A 21,015-nucleotide genomic window follows, 5' to 3' on the forward strand; every position below is an offset into this window, starting at 1 on the left:
CTGGCTTGGCAGTGAAGGGGACACCCTTGGAGGATGCTCCAGTTTCCACCAGACACTGTTTTCATGAAGCCTAGATAAGCCACCTGGAAAACAGCTGGTCAGTGCCAAGGCCATCAGCATGGCTTGAACTTGCTCATGTATGAAAATTACCCGTAGACACCCTGAGACCACTTTGGCCAGATAAGAAAACTGAGGCATAGAGAGGATAACTTGTCAAAATCCCTAGGTGCCAGTCCTGTGAGTTTTCCAGGTAAGAGAAGTCAGCTAGAACCTGAAAGATAACTGAGATTGGTAAGGTTTTGGGGACAGGAGGCATCCTGTTGGCTAGAGCCCTTGCTTGGTGGGATAACAGTAGGTAGGGACTCAAAACTAGAGTGACCCAGCTAGACAGGGTCTGGCATGTCCTAAGGCTGCTAGGAGGAAGGAGCTATTGTAAGTGGCTTTGGGCTGCCAGGTGAGGTGAAGGGATGCAGAATAAAAGAAAAAACACAAACTGGGGGACACCCCCACAACTGCTAGGTCAGGCAACCCCTTCCTTAGGAAGAGTGGAGGAAGCAGGTGGAGTGGACATAGTTACTTTTGGCAGTGTAGTCGAGAGCCCCAAGCCCAAAGACTGTGTAAAGCTTGGCAAAGGGGGAGATAAGGCACCCATGTCACCACCACAAAGGCAGCAAGAATGAAAACTGTGAGGCCTAAAAAGAAGGAGTGAGAGGAGCCACCTGATCCAAGAGGGAGGTAGGGAAATAGTGAGAGGGACAAAACAGGCTTTCCCACAGATTCCGGGGAAGAGGCAAGCTGAGCAGTGGTGTCTGAGCTAAGAGGAGCATACACTAAGGCCCTTTAGTGTCCTTGAGGGGAAAGTAGAGGTGGCTTGGATATCTGTGGGCAATTGAGTCAGATTTTGGTTCCAGAACATTCCTTGGACCAACCACAGGACTTCTCTCAGGTATTGAGATTTGGGACATTACTGGACTGGCCAACTTGTCTGTGCACAAGTTCCTTGTACTAGTGTCTGTCCACTCTTCCCACAAAAGAACCATCTGTCTGTCCCACCTAGGACAATGCTTCAACTGCCTGCCTACCTCAGGAGGTCCTGGGCTTAGGATGCAACAGAAGCCTACAGATTTCCTTTGCAAAACTTGAAATTAAAAGTGATCCATTGAATCCCATATGATGAGACATGTCTTTCCTTGTGATTGCCCTCTGTGGCCCCTTTACCCTTGCTAGGCCCTAACTTCAGCCAAGGGTTTCCTCTATGTACAGCTAAGAAGCAGGATGGGGCTGTTGCCATGGAAATGCAGCCCCTGAAGAGTGCTGAGGGTGGGGAAATGGAGGAGCGAGAAAAGAAGAAAACCAACGTACCCAAGAAGGAGAAGTCAGTTCTGCAAGGGAAGCTCACAAAACTGGCTGTGCAGATTGGGAAAGCAGGTATGTTCAGCCAGACACAGAATGCCAGAAGCCTGGAGGACAGCAGGCTCCTGGAAGTAGTGTCAGTTCCAGATGCTGTGAAAGCAAAGGACAGAATATTGTCCTAGCCCTAGGCAAGTTCATGTACAGAGAAATGGATACTATTCCAGAAGAGTGTGGCATATACTGTAGGGCCAGAGGTGCAGACCAGAGCCAATCATGATTATCAAATCCTGGCTTAGCACCCTCCACCCCAATAAGACCTAAGCCACACATTCATGCATTACTTAGCAGACTCCCTGATTCAAGGTTTCTGGCCATATCATAGTCAAGAGGCAGCCAACTTTACTGCCTGCTGGCCAGAGCCCAAAAATATGAGGGCGGCTAGTTCCTCACAGATGTGCCTCTTATACCCTTAGCTTTCTGCTCTTTACACTACACTGTCCTGGGGAACTGGAGCAAAGGCTACCCTAGGACCTCTCACTCCATGGAGTCATCCTTCAAGCTATTTATCCTAAAAGATGACTCAAATCCATCAACCCCCTTGCAAAGGCCCTGGCTGGGCTCAGGCCAGCCATGGCTACATTGCCCTCAATTTTTCTTCCTTCCTTTTCTCCTCTTACCTCTTGTGGTCCCTCTCCATCATGGCTGGACAGGGTTGGTGATGTCTGCCATCACTGTCATCATCCTGGTCCTCTACTTTGTGATTGAGACCTTCGTCGTGGATGGCCGGGTGTGGCTGGCAGAGTGCACACCTGTCTATGTGCAGTATTTTGTGAAGTTCTTCATTATCGGAGTCACTGTGTTGGTTGTGGCTGTCCCTGAGGGTCTGCCTCTTGCTGTCACTATCTCCTTGGCTTACTCTGTCAAGGTAATAATACTGCTACTTATAATTAATTCCATCACATAGACTACAAAACTAGAGTGGGATATTATCAAAGCACCTTAGGTGTAGTGGGCACTAAGGAAGGCTGGGGAAGCTAAGGAAAGAGGGAAGGGTACTGACTAAGATGTACCTTGCTAATACATCCTAACAGAGGGTCCTACTGTGACCACCCATCCCTTAGACACAGTGAAAGGAGCTAGAAAACAGACTGATGTTGAGAAAGACCTGGGCTTGGCATCTGTGGAATACTGGCAGGGAGAGTTGGAAGAGCCAAGAAAAAAGGGGGGATAGTGCTGCTTGCAGAGGCAGAGGCAAAGATGCAGGGGCCTCAGAAAAGGTTCTGGGACACTGGGAGGCAGTGGGAGAGTAAAGAAGAACCAGGGGAGTGTGGAGGAACACAGAGGTAGCAGGCAATTGGAGAGGGAGCTCTGGCAGATAGTTTCCAAGTCAGCCATGCAGAGAGTAGCTTCTTGGAAGCTCACTGTTCCCCATGAGATGGCAGCCCTTGTATCTTACATACCTACCTCTTAGTTTGATTACCACCCAACCCAGAGACGACCAAGGTCACCAAATAGATTGTTAGTGTCACTCACATTGCCTTTATCCCTCTGAGTAAACAACTAAGCATCTCCCACTCCTTCTTTGTCCTTTACAGAAAATGATGAAGGATAACAATCTGGTACGCCACCTGGATGCCTGTGAGACCATGGGCAATGCCACGGCCATCTGTTCTGACAAGACGGGCACACTCACCACCAACCGCATGACCGTGGTCCAGTCCTACCTAGGAGACACTCACTACAAAGAGATTCCAGCTCCCAGCGCCCTGACCCCCAAGATCCTTGACCTTCTGGTCCATGCCATCTCCATCAACAGTGCCTACACCACCAAAATACTAGTGAGCAGGGCTAGGAGGGCAGATGAGAGAAGGGGGCAGGGCTGGTGGTATGGCATGAACTGCCCTGAGGGGCTCACTTATAAATCTTGGGGTGCTGAGAAAGTAACTGAGTGGTATTGGTAAAGAATATGCCTAGTGAACATGAGGTTTGACCAAAAATGGTTTGCCCCATCATACTATAAAAAGAAACACAGAGCAGGGGAGAAAAATGTAGATGGACTTTTTTGTCAGGACCATCAGCCTCCCAATATTGGCACAGATATCTGTATTAATTATGAAAGCTCAGATGATAGCTTAGTCTGTTTCTAACTAGCTCTTACAACTTAAATTAACCCATCTCTATTAATTTACTTTCTGCCTTGTGGCTTTATTAACTCATCTCTGTAGTGCCCATCCTGCTTGCTCTGCATCCCTGGCATCTCTGCCTTCTTCTTCCCAGCATCCTCTCTGCCTGGAAATCCTGCCTAGCTATTGACCATTCAGCTTTTTATTAAACCAATCAGAGTGACACATCTTCACAGTATACAAAAAGATTATTCCACAGCAGAAAAGTAAAAAACCAAGGTTGAAGAGATGGCTCAGTCAGTAAAGTGCTCACCTTACAAGCATGAAGTCTTGTGTTCACTCACCAGAACCCATGTAAAAAAAGATATGCAGCAGTCTGCTTATACTTCCGGCACTGGGGAGGCAGAGACAAGCAGAAATCAGGGGCTCCAGGCCAGTGACAGACCCCATTTCAACAAAACAAGAAAGACCAAGAACTTTCAAGAGGAACCTTTAGGGTGCTGGTTGCCTTTCTTCCTGTCGCTGGCATGACAGAGTACTCATGCTGCTGGGTGGGGTAGGTGGGTTCTAGAAGTCCTTTCCAAGCATGGTAAATAATAGAAAACTTACCTTTAAAGGGACATGTTGCAGCCAGGCCGTGTCCTGTGTAGTCAGTATGGCTGGCTTCACTCTACTCCATGCCACTGCCCCCTAGCTACATGATGGCCAAAGCTGAATGGGAACCTTAGCCTTGGGGATGGAACAGAGGGTACTCTGGGCCTTGATGCCAAGCTGACTGTCCTTGCCTACAGCCTCCAGAGAAGGAAGGCGCTCTCCCACGCCAAGTGGGCAACAAAACAGAGTGTGCTCTGTTGGGCTTTGTCCTGGACCTGAAACGAGACTTCCAACCTGTACGGGAGCAGATTCCAGAAGATAAGCTTTACAAAGTGTACACCTTCAATTCAGTCCGCAAGTCCATGAGCACAGTTATCCGCATGCCTGATGGTAGCTTCCGCCTCTTCAGCAAGGGAGCCTCAGAGATCCTGCTCAAAAAGTGAGTGGGTAACAGGAAGGAGCCAAGGGCCGGGTGGCTGAAGGCTAGCTAGCTAAAGGGTATAAAATTTCTTGTTTTATTTTTGTGGTAAAGTAGACCTAACATAAAATTGACCATGTTAGCCACTTTAAAGTATACAGTACAGTAGCATTAAGTATATTCCTAATGTTTGCAGCCATCACCACTATAGAACTCTAAAAGATTTCCATCACCCCCAAAAGAAACCCCAGGCCACATTAAGGAGATTTTCCGGCCCCTTCTCTACCTCTGGCAACTTCTGGCCTGTCCTTGTGGTTTCACCTATTCTATTCCAGAGATTTCATAAAAATGGAATTCTGTACTTTGTATATTTTTGTGTCTAGCTTTCATCATAGTTCATAATGTCCTCAAAGTTCCTTTATCTATCAGAACTTCACTGCCATTTGAAGGCTGAACAACCTTCCATTGTATGGATAGCACCACATTTGGCTCAGCCATTCATCTATTCTCAGATACCCAGATTGTGTCTACATTTGGGCTCTTGTCAACAGTGCTATGGTCATTCAAGCACAGCACAGGTATAAGTCTGAGTACACATTCTCAACCCTTTGGGGTATACACTGTGTCAGTCAGCTTTCTGTTATTAGAATACTTGAGCTGAGCACAGTGATACATTCCTCTTGTCCTAGCTGCCTCAAATGATGAGACAGGATAATGTCTTAAATCTAGGAGTTTGAGACCAACCTGAGAAACATGGGGAGGCCCTGTCTTACCACCACCACCAGAAAAGGAGAAAAGCCAACTTATAAAAGACTTATTTAGACTTATAATTTTAAAGGTTTCAGTCCATAGTCATTTGCCCCCACTGCCTATGGACCTGTGACAGAATGGAACACCATGGCAAGGAGTATGTGGTGAAGCAAAAGGCTAGGATAAGAACAAGGAAGAGGAAGAGACCACAGTACCACAAATCTCTGCAATAGCATATCACCAATGGCCTAAAATTTCCTTAAAATGCCCCCATCTTAAAGGTTGCACCACCTCCCAACAGCATGAAAGTGAAGATCAAATGTTTACATTAGGTCTTTTGGAAGACATTATAGATTCATTTTAGCATTCCATCCCTGCCCTCCAAAGGCTCATGTCCATCTCACAATGCAAACTTCACTCAGTCTACTCCCATGATTCTTCAATGTTTTAACTGTTCCAAAAGTCCAAGTTCAAAGTCTCACTCACACTTAGTATTAGTATTGAGTCCCTATAAAATTGAAACAACAAATTATTTTAACATACAGTGGCACAGAGTAAATATTCCCATTCCAAAAGGCAGGAATGGAAGCACAGTGAGTGCAGATTGAACCAAAGCAACACAGAAAACCAGCATAACATTAAATCATGTGGCTCCATGTCCAATGGTATCTGAGCCATTGTAAGCCATTGTGATGTAAGCTACAAAGGGCTTAGACAGCCCTATCTCTCTGGTCTTGCCTCTCTCTTTTGAGCTGGCTTCCTGCAGCTTTCTTCAGCAGGAGTTACACTGTCTGAGCATATCTAACTTCCTGCAATCTACTGTAGCTTTAGCTTCACCCTCACAGCTGTGTGCACTACCTAGAGGGATCCTGACACGACCACACATCTATCTCATGGCTACCCAGGCTTTCCTTTAAAACCTAGGTGGAAACATCCACAACTCTGCAGGTCTTCCATTCTAAACATATGCAAAACTACCACATGGAGGATGCCAAGGCCTTCCACTAGCTTGAGCTACATCTGGGCCCACTTGAACCACAGCTGCAGTGGCTTCTGTGTCCCTTCCTGAATGAATGAGTAGGACCATCTCAGGGAAACAATTCACAGTTCATTAGACATATTAGAACAAGCAGGGCTTCCTGGAACTGTCCTCTCAAAAGACTCTGCCCTAGAAAGTCTTTTAAAGCAACTTGTATTTATACACCCCTGAACTGTGGTGGCTGTGGCCTTGTTAATTTCTGACATTCTCTCCAGACATTGTTCTTATAGTATCAGTGCAATACTTGACCTTTTAAAGTGGCACTATCACTTCAGCAACATCCTCCTTGGCTGGAACTTTATAACATATCTTCTCTGGCCAAAATTGCATGTCTTCTTTAAAAAAATTTAAAAATTACATTTGTTTGATTATTTGTTGAGAGAGAGAGAGAGAGAGAGAGAGAGAGAGAGAGAGAGAGAGAGAGAGAACAGAATGTGTGTGTGTGCACATGTGTGTAGACCAGAAGACAAATGTGGGAGTTGGTTCTTTCTTTCCACATGTGAGTCATGGGGATGAAAGTTAGGTCATCACACTTGAAGGCAAATGCCTTTACCCATTGAACCATCTCACCAGCCCTCTCCTCTTCCTTGCTCTGATGACATTAAATTCAGCTGAAAAAGAGCCAATAATACCTATGCCACAAACTGAATGCTGGGATGCTTGAAATTTCCTCTACCAGATTAATTAGTCTATCACCTTACATTTAACCTCACACTGAGTGTGAGGACATAGGCAAAAGTGTAAAGAAGATATTTTCCATAGCATAATACAAATGGTCTCTAGTCCAATTCTCAATATCATCCTTGTTCTCATCTGAAAGCTTGCAAGCACAAGCTTTACTGTTTGTATCCCTGTCAGCATTCTAGTTCTCTGAGTTCCCACCAGAATTACCTGTTAAGCTCTACTTACAACATTCTAGGCTTTCTCTATTGTTGTTGTTGTTGTTGCCATTCTACTGGGGGAAAAGTAGGGTCTCCTGGGTAGAAAATAGGATCTTCTAGTAATTTCAATTTACATTTCTTAAATACTAGTAAGGATGAGAAGATATTAGAATATTTCTATGTTGCTGACAGCAATATAAAATGATATATTGCCATGGCTGGAGAGGTGGCTCAGTTGTTAAAGTGCCTACTACACCAAGCAAAAGAGACCAGCATTCCAGCCAGGCGGTGGTGGCACATATCTTTAATCCCAACACTCAGGAGGCAGAGACAGGCAGATCTCTGAGTTCCGAAGCCAGCCTGCTCTACAGAGAGAGTGCCAGGACAGCCAGGGATACACAGAGAAACTCTGTCTCAAAACAAAAACAAAAACAAAAGAAGCAAGAAGACCAGTATTCATGTAGAAGTTGGGTGTGTAACTTGGTCCATGGACAGAAGGGACAGGGCAGCAGTGGAGGGGAGAGACACAGAGATAACTGGATTTCATTGGCCAGCCATTCTAGCCAAGTGGATGAGCTCCAGGTTCAGTGAAAAACCCTGTCCAAAGAAGTAAGGTGAAGAGTAATTGAGGAAGACATGCAAGGTGACCTTTGGCTTACACATGCACACACCCACACAAACACATACATATACCTACACACACAACACACGCACATGAATGGTATCATTTTTGGAATATAGTTTTGTATTTTATATATTTTATGGTTTCTCAGAAAGTTGAACATGGCACTGCCATGTGACCCAACTGTTTTATTCCTTGGCATATGTGTGATAATTCACTTTGATTGTCACCTTTACTGTACTGAAGGATGTTTAGAAAACTGGTATCAAGAACTAGGACCATTGCTGTCACCTTGCCTGGTCATGTGGAAGAAAACTTAGGATTGACTCATGGTAGGAGTTAGGAAACATTTGGAAGAGCACACTAAAGAGTTGGGCTATCTTTTATTGTGTTTTTTAAATCCTTGCTATATACTGACTACTAAATCCTCATCAAACATATAATTTTCTCTTTTCACTCTCCTGATAGTGTCTGTAGATGCACAAATATTTTCAAATCATGATGAAATCCAATTTGTCTGTTTTTGCTGTTGATGTTTATGTGTGTTGCTTTTGGTTTACTTGGTTATCTTTGGTTTTTATTACATTTATTTAATTTTAAATTATTGTTGATTTATGTGTATGGATGTTATGCCTGCATGTATGTCTATGTACCACGTATGTGCTGTGCCCATGGAGGCCAGAAGGGGGCATTGGATCCCCTGGAAGTGGGGTTACGACAGTTATGAGCTGCCATGTGAGTGCTGGAAATCGATCCAGGATCCTCTGGAAGAACAGCTACTTTCTGTTCTGGAAGAACTGAGCTATCTTTCCAGCCCCTCCCCCCTTTTTAATGTATGTGCGGTTTTTGCCTGTTTGTATGGCTGTGCACCACATTCATGCAATGCTCATGGAAACCAGAGGGGGCATCAGATCCCCCTGGAACTGAAGTTACAGGCAATTATGTGGATGCTGGGAATCAAACCCCTGCCCTCTGGAAGTAGTCAGTGCTCTTAACTGCTGAGCTGTCTCTCTAGCTCCTACTTAATTGTGTGAATTCATGTGTGTGTCACACACATGCATATGTACACACAAGTGGAAGTCACAGGACAACACGTTCTCTCCCTCTACCACATGGGTCCTCAGGATTGAACTCAGGTCATCAGGCAGGCAGGCATCAAACACCTTGACACTCTGAGCCATCTCACAAGCCCCCATTTGGTTTGTTTTGTGAGACAGACTCTCCACTGTGTAGCCCAGGCTAGCTTGGAACTTGCAGTTCTCCTGCCTTAGCTTCTCAAGTTCAGAGACAACAGGCATGTGCCACTATATCTGAAGTGGGGTTTCTTTCAGAGGTGACGAAAATATTCTAAATCTGACTGTGGTGATGGTTGTGTGTATCTAAAGATATACTAAAAATTATTGAACTATACACATTAAATGAGTGAATTGTATAGTTTGTGACTTGTATTTCAATGAAGCTGTATAAAACCCAAAGGAGGGAAGGAGCATGATCCTTGCCCCTGAGCATCTCTGCTTCTCCTACCTCTTCTCATCCTGCATACTTCCCCTTGGTCTTGGCCTTTCTCTTTTCCTAAATCTCTCTGCCTCACCCACATGGCTTTTGCCATTTACCCTCAAAGGCCTTGGAAACAAAATCTCCAACAGTACACCAGGGTTCTCTGCCCTCAGGCTCAGCCTGCCCCATGCTCTCAGCAGACCTGACCACCAAATACATCTCTACTTGGTTGCCTTACTCAGAATACTCTCCCCAAAACAGCCCAGTCACAGCCTATGCACCCCATGGTGAAGGCCACCTCTCCCCTGAAGCGGTCCCTACTAGGGTAAGATGAAATGCTGCATTTGGAGGCCCTGGCTCTTTCTGTGCCACTCCTTTGATGGGATCTATGGGGTTGTAGCTGAGTCTGACCACCAGCCACTCTGCTCTTTGCTGACAATGGGGCATAAGGAAGTTACTACTCTGTCTTGCTAGCTCAGGTTCCTCGTATAATATGGAGATCTTACAAATATGGATCTCCTGGGAATGCTGAGAATCACATGAGTGAATCCATGATCCTAGGAAGATGTCAGACTATGGTGGTTTTTGTTAGTTTCTCTCTGTCAACCCCCAACCTTGATAGCCAGCTTTACTAGTCTCCCTGTGGCACCTGCCAGATGAGGCCCCATTCAGTTCAACCACAACTTTTCTGTAGCTGGCCTCCCTAGGCCTGTCCCTTTTGAAGCTCCCAGACTGTCAGAGCTAGAGCTGAGGGTGCTGTTGCCATGTGTTGTTCCTGCTCCATTGTTCCAGAGGACTGTCCATTAAATTTGGAGTTCACCTACATTCCACACCCTTGTCCTATAAAGTCTGTAGGAAAGGTACAATAAGCCTCAGGTTTCCACCTCTCTCCTGGGTCTCTTAGCCAACCAGTGTGTGAGTATTCACAGGTTGCTGTAACAAATGGTCCTAAACCTGATGGCTTAAGATAACAGAAGTCTTAGGCTGATGAGATAACTGAATTGGTAAAGTTCTTGCCTCAAAAAACACAAGGCCTGAGTCTGATCCCCAGAAGTCACGTGAAAATACAAAGTTGAGATGTGGGCCAAGCTGTACTCTCTCTGAGAATGGGAAGGGAGGACCTTTGCTTGTCTCTCTCAAATTCTGATGCTAGAAGGCAGCTGCATCACTCCAATTTCTTACCTGTGGTCACATGGCCTTCTCCCCTGTCTCTGCACATCTGCATCCTCTGTTCTTTATAATGTCATTGGTTAAGGTGCCATCATAATCCAATGTGTTTCCTCTTGTTCATTCCCTGTCCCCATCTCACTCTACCACCCCTCCCCTGCCAGGTGTACCAACATCTTAAACAGCAATGGTGAACTCCGAGGATTCCGTCCTCGGGACCGGGATGACATGGTGAAGAAGATCATAGAGCCTATGGCTTGTGATGGCCTCCGCACCATCTGCATTGCCTACAGGGACTTCCCTGTGAACCAGGAGCCCGACTGGGACAATGAGAATGACGTGGTGGGTGATCTTACCTGCATAGCTGTCGTGGGCATCGAGGATCCTGTACGACCTGAGGTAGCTGCCCCTTTTCTGGAAGCTGCTCTAGTAACTATTCCCCATATTCAAGGTTTTCCAATAGGTGGCAAGGTGGCTTTTTCCACACTGGACTTCCACATTATAGGCTTGGGACACAAGCACACATGGTGAGAGCCACTTTCTCCTCACTTTCCAAGATGTCACACCTCTTCCTGCCCTATTTATAGATAGAGCAGCCTGGAAAACAGTGACTTGGGATCACTCAAGGTCATGGGACCTTCCTCAGTGCTTTTGATCCCCTTGCCAAGCCCTCTTGTTCTTGACCTATGGGAGTTCTGTGGGCCTGCCTGGCCCCTGGGCAAGGCTCACACTCCACTTCTACCAGGTGCAAAAGAAGATTCTGGGTGTCTGCAGGACCAGTGGACTGAAGGAGGAGATGAGGGAAACTGAGGAGCTAGAAACAGCTGAATTGGGTGGATATTGGTTTGGGGATATGGTGGGCAGTTGTCAGTCAAGAGCTTGATTGTGTCTGAATGAGATTCAGGACACACACATGGAGATGTCAAGTAGGCATATAGGTGTGGGAATGGAGAACTTAGAGAATAAGTTCTGACTGGAAAGAAATCCCAGAAGCATCTTCCTATGCATGATGATATCACTGAGGGTAGCTTCCAGTGATAGAGGCCAGATTTTGGGGGCAGGATGGATCTCAAAGGTCATATGGGTGAAGCAAGCACAGAATGAAAAAGGACAAGTCTGCCTATTGATGGCCTTGACATTGGGAGGTCACTGAAGCCTTTGACCTGAACACATGTGATGGCTGTATTTGTTGTTCTTTGTGGATGTGTTATTCTTGTGAATGGATACCCAAGAGTGTGAAAGGGCCCTCTATCTTCCCAGCCCTTTCTGTTGGTATACACTTCATATTAGACTACCTTGATCCTGCCCCTTAGCCTGAAAGCACATATCTGTGGGAACTGCTCTGGAGCTTTGGGTATGACAGGGAAGGAGAAGTTTTGTATACAGGGTCACAAAACAAAGGCACTCTGTTCCAAAGTGAATACTCCCCATGTCTAAAGAATGGCCATGGGTCACTGTCAACCATATATCCCTGTACTCAGTTGGAGATGGAGTAAGAAATATAATGAGCACAACAGGCCTAGGCTGGGCTGGCAGCAGAGTGAGCCCAGGGCAGCTGTACAGTAATATTTTTGAAAGTTTACACCTCAGGAAATGTGAAACACAGACAAGTGTTAAGATGTATACATATGTTAAGAAAGATATAACCATGACCCAACCTCAAAGGGTACCATGGTGGGGGGTTTGGGGGTAGAAGCTCAGGACAGCAAGAACGTATCTCAGTTTGGGTGGTAACAGAGGGGTTCAGGGAACAAGGGTAGCTCCTTTGTGGTTTAAAGTGGCTGAGAGGGAGTTCAGCAATAATGTTAATGGAGAGACCAGTTATTAGGTCCAGGCTCTGGGGCAAGCACAAGGGATCCAGCAAAACCTCCATGGGTCTTAGTCAAACTTGCTGGGCACTGGAAAGCACAGGATTGCCACCAGAGGGGAGCAGAGAGCTGTGTCCACAGAACTCTAGCAGATGAATACTCAGGTGGACCTGGAAACTTCTACAGACATCTGCTCCCTGCTGTGCTGTGAGCCTTGAGGAGAAAATAGGGAACAGGTCAAAGCAGACAAGGAGAGAACAATCTTTCCTACAAGAAAGAATATCCTCTGGAGGTGGTGTTCCTGCCACCTGGCTAGGAGGCTGAGAGCTTAGAGACTGCGAGTGTGGGTGGGCCTTGGAGTAGTGGCTGCTCCTGGACCCTGGGGTGACCCTGTCCAAAGCTCCCAGTTTTCAGATTCATTGTGGCCACCTGGCGGCAGCAGAGAAGAAGGCTTCCAGCCATTTTGGAAAGTGAAGCTGCAGAGCTGCCTCACTCCCCTACTTGAGAGGAAGTTCTCTGTACTCAAGGTCTTATGTGGCACCTTAAGACCCTAAGAGAACAGAATGTGTCCTTGAGACTGAGCATAAGGAGACACATCACACACACACACACACACACACACACACACACACACACACACACACACACGGGGTGGGGGGGTGAGGGAGCTACCACAATTAGACTCTGCCCAAGGCATGTCCTTCACTGTCACTTAACAGTTCTGGTTTGATTATCAGATCCCTATCAAAGCCTTAAGTAGGGACTACTCTGTTCTTGCTTGCCACCCTCTACTTCCTTCCTGATTTTCCCCCAAACTTCTCTGTCCCTCTGTGCCAACCCTGCCTGCTCTAACCTCTCTAGTTCAGAAGACTAGGCCAAATCTAGATACCTCCTACATTCTTTCCCCCTTGGGTCCAGCAGCTGGCCCACCACTGTGCACAGGGTACCCACCAAGAAATTCAAAGACCTAGGCCTCTCTTCACTCAACTCTTCAAACTCTGAGCTGGCCTTCCTCCTCCCCAGTGCATATACTACTCCATCCTGCCTGTTTTGTCCCTTCTGCAGCCCCAGGGCCTGAAGGGCCACACATATCATGTGTTTGGAAACTGTCCTTTCCATCTGCCCACTACTGGAATGATGCTACAATGCTCAGGCTGGTCTCATGGCTTCCCACCCTCTTTTCCTGTTTTGTGCTTTGTGCTGAGGGTTTTCTTTCTTCTTCCTTAGTTCTAGAACCTACTATGTCTTTTGAAAAAGAAATACATGCATTCTAATCCCGAGTAATGCCCCACTTTCTCTAGTGAGTACATTATGTAAAACCTATAGCTGAGACAAAGATTACTTCCTGAGGAAAATGGTTGAGTTCTATGCTGAAAAACAAAAACAAACTAGACAAGAGAGGGAGAAGCTCAACATAGCCAGGTCTAACTCACTGCTCATTCCTGTGGCCAGCCACAGTGAAGGAGATGCCAGGGCCAGTGGGCTGGGGGTCTGGGGAGGGTACCTGCCCACAGCAGGCCATCCTCTGAACTCCTTCACACCATGTTCCAGAGACCCAGCACTGGAACAATAGGCTCCACTATGCTTCCAGATTTGCTGGGACTTATGATTCTGCAGATCTGTACCAGACACAAAATATGGGCTTGTCTTACCAGCCCCACCTACCATTCTTATATCTCCCAGGTCCCTGAAGCCATTCGCAAATGCCAGCGTGCTGGCATCACAGTCCGTATGGTGACTGGAGACAACATCAACACTGCCCGGGCTATTGCAGCTAAGTGTGGCATCATCCACCCAGGCGAAGACTTCCTGTGCCTGGAAGGAAAGGAATTCAACAGAAGGATTCGAAACGAGAAAGGCGAGGTAGCTCCCTGCATCTCTGTCCCGGGCTGCTGCTTCTCCCATCCCTCTGCTATCTTCTCATCCCTCCCAGCCATGGTGCCTAGACTCTGATGTCTCCATTATTTCCTCCAGATAGAACAGGAGCGGCTGGACAAGGTGTGGCCCAAGCTGCGGGTGCTTGCCCGATCATCTCCCACTGACAAACACACTCTGGTCAAAGGTAACCAAATGTGTTCACCCTCTTCAACATGTACTTGCCTCTGGCATCCCTGCATTTTGTCACCTGCTCTTAGATTCTTGAATGGAAGATTCTAGAGACCATTGACTAGAAAACATCAAACTAATAATGGCTTGTAGAAGCTGCCCCCTCATTGGAACAAATGGGGAAACTAAGGCTGGGACAGGGAGACAATCATTCAATGCACACAATGTGGGACCTTCTCCTCTACCAAATCATGCCAGACTATGTTACTGAGCAAAGGACCTTGGTGGAAATAGGGGGATGAAGTTATCTCATTAAAGCCTGAGGACTTGATCCCATAAGTGGCCAGGAGTACAGAAGCAGCCCATATCAACCTTTGGCAGATAGCTTCAACCCTACCTTAACCCTCTCTATGTTCTAGGCATTATTGACAGCACAACCGGTGAGCAGCGGCAGGTGGTGGCCGTGACTGGGGATGGCACCAATGATGGGCCAGCTCTCAAAAAGGCAGATGTGGGCTTCGCCATGGTAAGCCACCTAGTGCCATACCAGTTCATCACACAGATGAAATCCTGTTTCTCCTGGACTTAACTTTGGACCAGAAAGTGGAGAGCCAGTGTCAGTGCAGGTGACAGAGTGCTAGAAGCTTCCTTCTCTCACATCTTGACCACTTGGGGCTGTATGGCTTGTCAACAATGGCATCTGCCCACTGTCACCTATTCTCAGTCCACTCCAAGTAGCCCCTAGCCCCAAGAGTGATGAGCAGAGACCACAGTGGATTCTTCCTCTGGTTTCTCTCTTTCTTTTCATACAGATCTATCTCTTCTTACTGAGCAAGGTAGCCTTCTAGGCCTTCTAGGCATTGCCCACGTGGTGAGCCCTGTCCCCAACTCACAGTGGCTAGCAGCCTAGTGTCACCTTTCCCCACCCTAGCAGAAAGGAGGACCTTTTGCTCAGTCCATATTTGGTTCAGTGGGGTGAGGAAGTATAGCATTCCTAGACCTCACAACCTGGAGTAGAGAGCAAGCTGCGCTTCCCAAGGTGGCTGGTATTACAAGGCCAGGTCCAAGATGGAGTGGGTGAGGGCTACAACAGACTTGATGTCTATTGCTTGTGCCCAAGCTTGTGTGGTAGAGCAGCAAGAATCTCCCAAGCAGCCAGGGGATGGGTCCTTTACCTTACCCAGACAGACAACCCACATTTCTCAGGGCTTCTTCAGGTAACCAGACAAAGGACTGTTGAGTAGCTACCCAGTGGCAGCTGGGCCTTGTGGGAGGCTGTACAGATGGCCATGTTATTAGCAATTGTGTTGTTTAGCAGCAAAGGCCACCTCACAGCCACATGTGACAACATGCAGTTTGCAGCACAGAATATGTTAGATTAAAACAAGTGCTGTTCAATTAAGGTTTTATTTGGAAGAGAAAGGCAGGGGACCATCCCAGGTGGGCTGGGTGGCCAAGGAGGAGTTGAGAAATGAGCACTGTGCCTGTGTACCATCCCCCAGGGCATTGCAGGCACTGATGTGGCCAAGGAGGCCTCTGACATCATCCTGACCGATGACAACTTCACCAGCATTGTCAAAGCAGTCATGTGGGGTCGCAATGTCTACGACAGCATCTCGAAGTTTCTGCAGTTTCAGTTGACAGTCAACGTGGTGGCTGTGATCGTGGCCTTCACAGGTGCCTGCATCACTCAGGTGGGCACCAGGGTCCTACAGGAGGCAGTTGGTTTCTAAGAGCAGTAGTGTGGGCTCAAGAGGGCTATGTTGAGAGCAAGCATTTTGTTTACTTCAGATTCTTTTTATTGAAATCAAACTCACATACCAAAAATCTTATCTGTTCATGGTAGCTGTTTAGTAGATTTTTTAGTATATTCACAGTGTCAATCATCACTTCCATCTAGTTCCAAAACACACTCATCCATCCTAAAGGAAACCTTTCACCTACTAGCAGTCATACCCCCATCCCCCTCCAAGCTCCTGACAACTGTCACTTCTTTCTGCCTGTATTTATTTGCCTATTGTAGATAATTTGTATCAGTGGAGTGAAATGACATGTGGCCTTTTGGGGTTTGTTTTTACAGTTTTTGCAAAGGGGAGAGGGGCACATATATGTGCTGCAGTGCACATGTGGGTCCCAGGGAATTGAACTCAGGCCGTTATGTTTATGCCTTTATCCACTGTGCCAATTTGAAGATTTGACATATTGCCTTTGCACCCCGCATCTCATGTGGCATATTTTCAGGATTCATCCATGTTGCAGCTTGTACCAATGCTTTATTCATTTTCATAGCTGCACAATAGTCCAATAAGCCCCATTTTGTTTGTCATTCATCAGCTGACCAAGCTTTGGGCCACTTCCACTTCATTGCATTGTGAGTAGTGCTGCTAAGAACACTCATGTCCAAGTTTCAATGTGCATATGTCTTCCACTCTCTTGGGTCTAGATCTAGGAGTAGAATGACTGAGTCACAGAGAAACTTTAGATTTCCTCTTTCTCAATGCTTTCATCCTCCCCGTTGGTTGGAGGCCAGAATTTATTGATTTCTTGTCAGTGATGGTTGACTTTATTGTCAAAAAGTAGTTAACTATTTTTGGTAATTATCTTGGTCCTTTCAAGCATGTGTGTGTGTGTTGGCACGGTGTACATACACCTGTATTCATGTTCATGTAGAGGTCAGAGGTAAACCTCTGATGTTCCTTGGTAGCTTTCCACCTTGTTTTTTGAGAGACAGACTTTCAATAGGACCTGAGCCTCACTGATTAGGACAGGCTAGCTAGGCAGCAAGTCTTACAAATCCTCACATCTTCATCTTCCCGTCATTGAGATTACAAATTCACACCACCATGCCAAGCTTTTTTGATACAGACTCTAGGAGTTGAGCTTAGGTTTTCATGCTTGTAAGGCAAACACTTGACTGAGTTAACTTCCCAGCCCCTCACGTACTTTTTCTTGATATCTAAGTCAAGTATGAATGATATCATAATAACCATCCTAGCCATTTGAAAGTGCAGAATCCCAGGCCTTGGCATATTCAGTGTTGTATAACCATCACCTTGATTTACTCTCAGAATATTCTCATGGTCCCCAGAGGACACCTCACACCCATTAGCAGACACTCCCCATTGCCTCCCCAACCTTTCAAACACTCATCTGCTTTCTCTGTATGTGAATTTCTCAGTTCATTTGATTTCATTCACTCACTCATCATGGTGTTGTACATTCAGATCCTATGAAGCTGATTTTTTTTTTTTTTTTTTTTTTTTGGAGACAGGGTTTCTCCGTGTAGTTTTGGTGCCTGTCCTGGATCTCACTGTAGACCAGGCTGGCCTCGAACTCACAGAGATCCGCCTGGCTCTGCCTCCCGAGTGCTGGGATTAAAGGCGTGCGCCACTGCCACCCAGCAATGCTGATTTTTAAAGAGACATTCAATGGGGATGATGAGAAAGCAGATTGGGGTCAACATTTCTGCCTCTTCCTGCCCTGTGAGGTGAGAGACTCTGGTTTCAAAGGCAGGCTGCTGTTATTGGGCTATCTTGAAAGCCCTGGAAACTAGTTGGGACTTTGTGGTTCCTGAAAAGGCCTCAGACCACACCTTTGAGATCACTGCCACCAGGCAAGAAGAAGGAGAGGTAAGTGGGAATTTGGAAGTCCAGTGGAAAACATCTGCAAGCCTGAGGAAACTTGTGTGACAGGCTTCTGGGAATGAGATTCCCAGATCGCATTGGCATGATATTCACAAAGCTGAGCTTCTTAATAGTGGCAGGCTTTCATATTGTACCATCCCAAGGTTTCTCTGTGTGATCCTGCATGACCAGCACATAGAAAGGTAACTGCCCCCTCTCTGCAGGACTCTCCTCTCAAAGCTGTGCAGATGTTGTGGGTGAACTTGATCATGGACACATTTGCCTCACTTGCCCTGGCAACGGAGCCCCCAACTGAGTCACTGCTGCTGCGGAAGCCATATGGCCGGGACAAACCCCTCATCTCACGTACCATGATGAAGAACATCCTTGGCCATGCAGTCTACCAGCTCACCATTATCTTTACCTTGCTTTTTGTTGGTAAGTTGGACCTGAGGCACACGCTTCAGCCCATATACAAGGTTTTCAATACACTGTTGCTGTGGCCTCATGTGGTGGTAATGTATTCCCCAAAATATTATGCATGCTAATAAACTTATCTGTGGTCAGAGAAGAGAACAGCCACAATATTAAACATAGAGGTTAGGCAGTGGTAGCACACGCCTTTAATCCTAGCATTCCAGAGGCAGAGATCTACATGGATCTCTGTGAGTTCAAGGCCACATTGGAAACAGCCAGGCATGGTGACTCACGCCTTTAATCCCAGGAAGTTATGGCAGGAGGCAGAAAGGTATTTAAGGCGTGTGGACCAGGAACTAGAGGGGGTTAAGCTTTTGGCCTGGTTAAGCTTTTAGGCTTTTGAGCAACAGTTCAGCTGAGATTCATTCTAGATGAGGACTGAGAGGCTTCCAGTCTGAGGAAACAGGATCAGCTGAGGAACTGGTGAGGTGAGGTGGCTGTGGCTTGTTCTGCTTCTCTGGTCTTCCAGCATTCACCACAATACCTGGCTCCAGGTTTGATTTTATTAATAAGACCTTTTAAGATTCATGCTACAGCCTCATGTTTGGGCCCTGTCTGTAACCTCAGTCTGGCACAGGATGGGATACATCACTTACAGACAGAAAAGAACAGGCCTGCTCTATACCTTTGACCCATACCTTCCTGCTTCACCATGTGCCCTACTGCACATCTCTGAGGCAGATATGGTGAAGGAGAGTGGCCACTAGTGCTAAGAGATCTCCCTCCTCAGCCCCTGCCTCTCTCTTCCCTTCAGGAGAGCTCTTCTTTGACATTGATAGTGGAAGGAATGCACCCCTGCATTCGCCACCCTCAGAGCACTATACCATCATTTTTAACACCTTCGTCATGATGCAGCTTTTTAATGAGATCAATGCTCGCAAGATTCATGGTGAGAGGAATGTCTTCGATGGCATCTTCAGCAACCCCATCTTCTGCACCATTGTCCTGGGCACCTTTGGAATTCAGGTAGGCCATGAAGGTGTAGTGGCACTGTCCGCAAATCTCTTCTGTGTTCTAGAGCAGGTGTTCTTCATCTTCCAAACATTGCTGGGCTCATTTTGGTCTAACCTACTAGATTCCAAAGGGCTATGGAAGGCCTTTATCTTCCCATCCTGCTCACATGGTTGCTAGAAATATTCTTCTCTGATTCTCTCTGGGTCAACCATCTCCATTTCTAGCACCTAATTCCTTGGTGTTCTATAACTATAGATTCTTTAAGAAATGCTTGTCGTGCACATGGTTGACATGTTAAACTTTGGCTGCCACAACACTGTGGGCAGGTTGGCAAGCTGGCAAGCTCAGCTCCCACAGGTGGGGCTGAATGCTCTAAAGTATAGTGTGTTCAAACAAAATTTCATTTATAGTAAGTCCCACAAATCAGGAAATGACTGTCATACAAATGCAGTTCACCGTTCACAGATCCCAAGAGGAGAGGCATGTCATACCTTGGTGGCCACGCACAAATGCCAGTAAGGAACTAAGGAGATGGGAATTTTACTGTGGCTTCCCAGGACCAAATGAATGAGAGGGTCAACAGATTTTATGTTGGCTAGCATAAATCATTTTAACCCACCACAGGGTATAGACTGGCTCTGGTTGCCTGGAAACTGGCTCTGAGATAGATTGGGTTATACACTATGAACTGGTTAGTTAGCATTTAAAAATATTGCCCTTGGGTGTAGGACTTCTCCTAAAGTAGACAGAAAGGAAGGCAGGAGGCCAAGGCATAGTGACCCTCATACTATAGGGTCATGCAGAGCAGGCAAATAAGAAAACAGTCTTGCTGAAGCTGGAAAGATGGTCCAAACATCTGAGTCTCACCTGGAGGCTGGAGGCACCAGATGGTAGGTGGGTTTGGGTGTCAGCATGTGAAGCTACACATTGATCCATCCTGGTATCCTTGGCCTGTGGGCAGCTAGTCTGTGGGAACCATCTTTAGGCATTTATTGATGGACAAAAGAGGGGAATGATCTGATAAGAAATGCCAAGGCATTTCCCAGAGTCTACCAAAAAGGCAGGAAGCCAGAAAACATTTGCCTATGGCCAGGCTGGTCTGACTCCCAGGAGGCAAAGTCAATCTGGAAGAAAAGGTTTGTAGAGGGCTGAGCAGAACACAGAGAAGTCAAGAGCTACCCTGGTAATACACTTCTCCTCTGCCCACCACTTTCCATTCCTTCCCCCAGATTGTCATCGTCCAGTTTGGTGGGAAGCCCTTCAGCTGTTCCCCACTGTCCACAGAACAGTGGCTCTGGTGCCTATTTGTTGGTGTTGGGGAGCTGGTCTGGGGACAGGTGAGTGTCTGCCTCATCAACTTTCTTACCAATGCTTTCATTCTGGTTGCTTCTGTTCATGGCCTTCAGAGTGGGTAAGAAGCCAAGCATCCTGTTCCACTTATGCCTCCCCATATCCTTACTCCCTGCCCCAAAAACCTTGGAGCCTATGACCTGGAAAGTGTGTGGTGTGTACTCAGGCTCAGGCCTATGACATACTATAACCTGGGGGCAAGGTCACAAGTGACAACCTCAGGAATGAGAACATAGAGCAGAAATGTCGCACTGTCCTGGGAATCATCCAGTTTCCTTCCCCATAGTAGAAGCTAAAAATTGCCTGCTAAACC

The 21,015-nt window shown here is 46.6% G+C and overlaps 1 protein-coding gene across 6 annotated transcripts in view; it reads left to right on the forward strand.

Annotated features, from left to right (window-relative positions):
- Nucleotides 1-21,015, forward strand: part of Atp2b3 (ATPase plasma membrane Ca2+ transporting 3) — a 70,766-nt gene that overhangs the window by 31,312 nt on the left and 18,439 nt on the right. For 4 of the 6 annotated variants that reach the window (XM_059251261.1, XM_059251258.1, XM_059251263.1 and 1 more), the window contains exons 8-19: nt 1,228-1,428; nt 2,064-2,278; nt 2,949-3,191; nt 4,268-4,509; nt 10,609-10,843; nt 13,936-14,115; nt 14,227-14,314; nt 14,718-14,824; nt 15,801-15,992; nt 18,146-18,359; nt 19,153-19,364; nt 20,582-20,689. In XM_059251261.1, coding sequence (XP_059107244.1) covers nt 1,228-1,428; nt 2,064-2,278; nt 2,949-3,191; nt 4,268-4,509; nt 10,609-10,843; nt 13,936-14,115; nt 14,227-14,314; nt 14,718-14,824; nt 15,801-15,992; nt 18,146-18,359; nt 19,153-19,364; nt 20,582-20,689 — 2,237 coding nt within the window. The remainder of the gene's footprint in view (nt 1-1,227; nt 1,429-2,063; nt 2,279-2,948; nt 3,192-4,267; nt 4,510-10,608; nt 10,844-13,935; nt 14,116-14,226; nt 14,315-14,717; nt 14,825-15,800; nt 15,993-18,145; nt 18,360-19,152; nt 19,365-20,581; nt 20,690-21,015) is intronic. The other 2 variants (XM_059251264.1, XM_059251262.1) reach the window with 1 other exon arrangement.

This window comes from Peromyscus eremicus, chromosome X (genome assembly GCF_949786415.1).
Source record: "Peromyscus eremicus chromosome X, PerEre_H2_v1, whole genome shotgun sequence".
In the NCBI taxonomy this organism is placed as follows: domain Eukaryota; kingdom Metazoa; phylum Chordata; class Mammalia; order Rodentia; family Cricetidae; genus Peromyscus; species Peromyscus eremicus.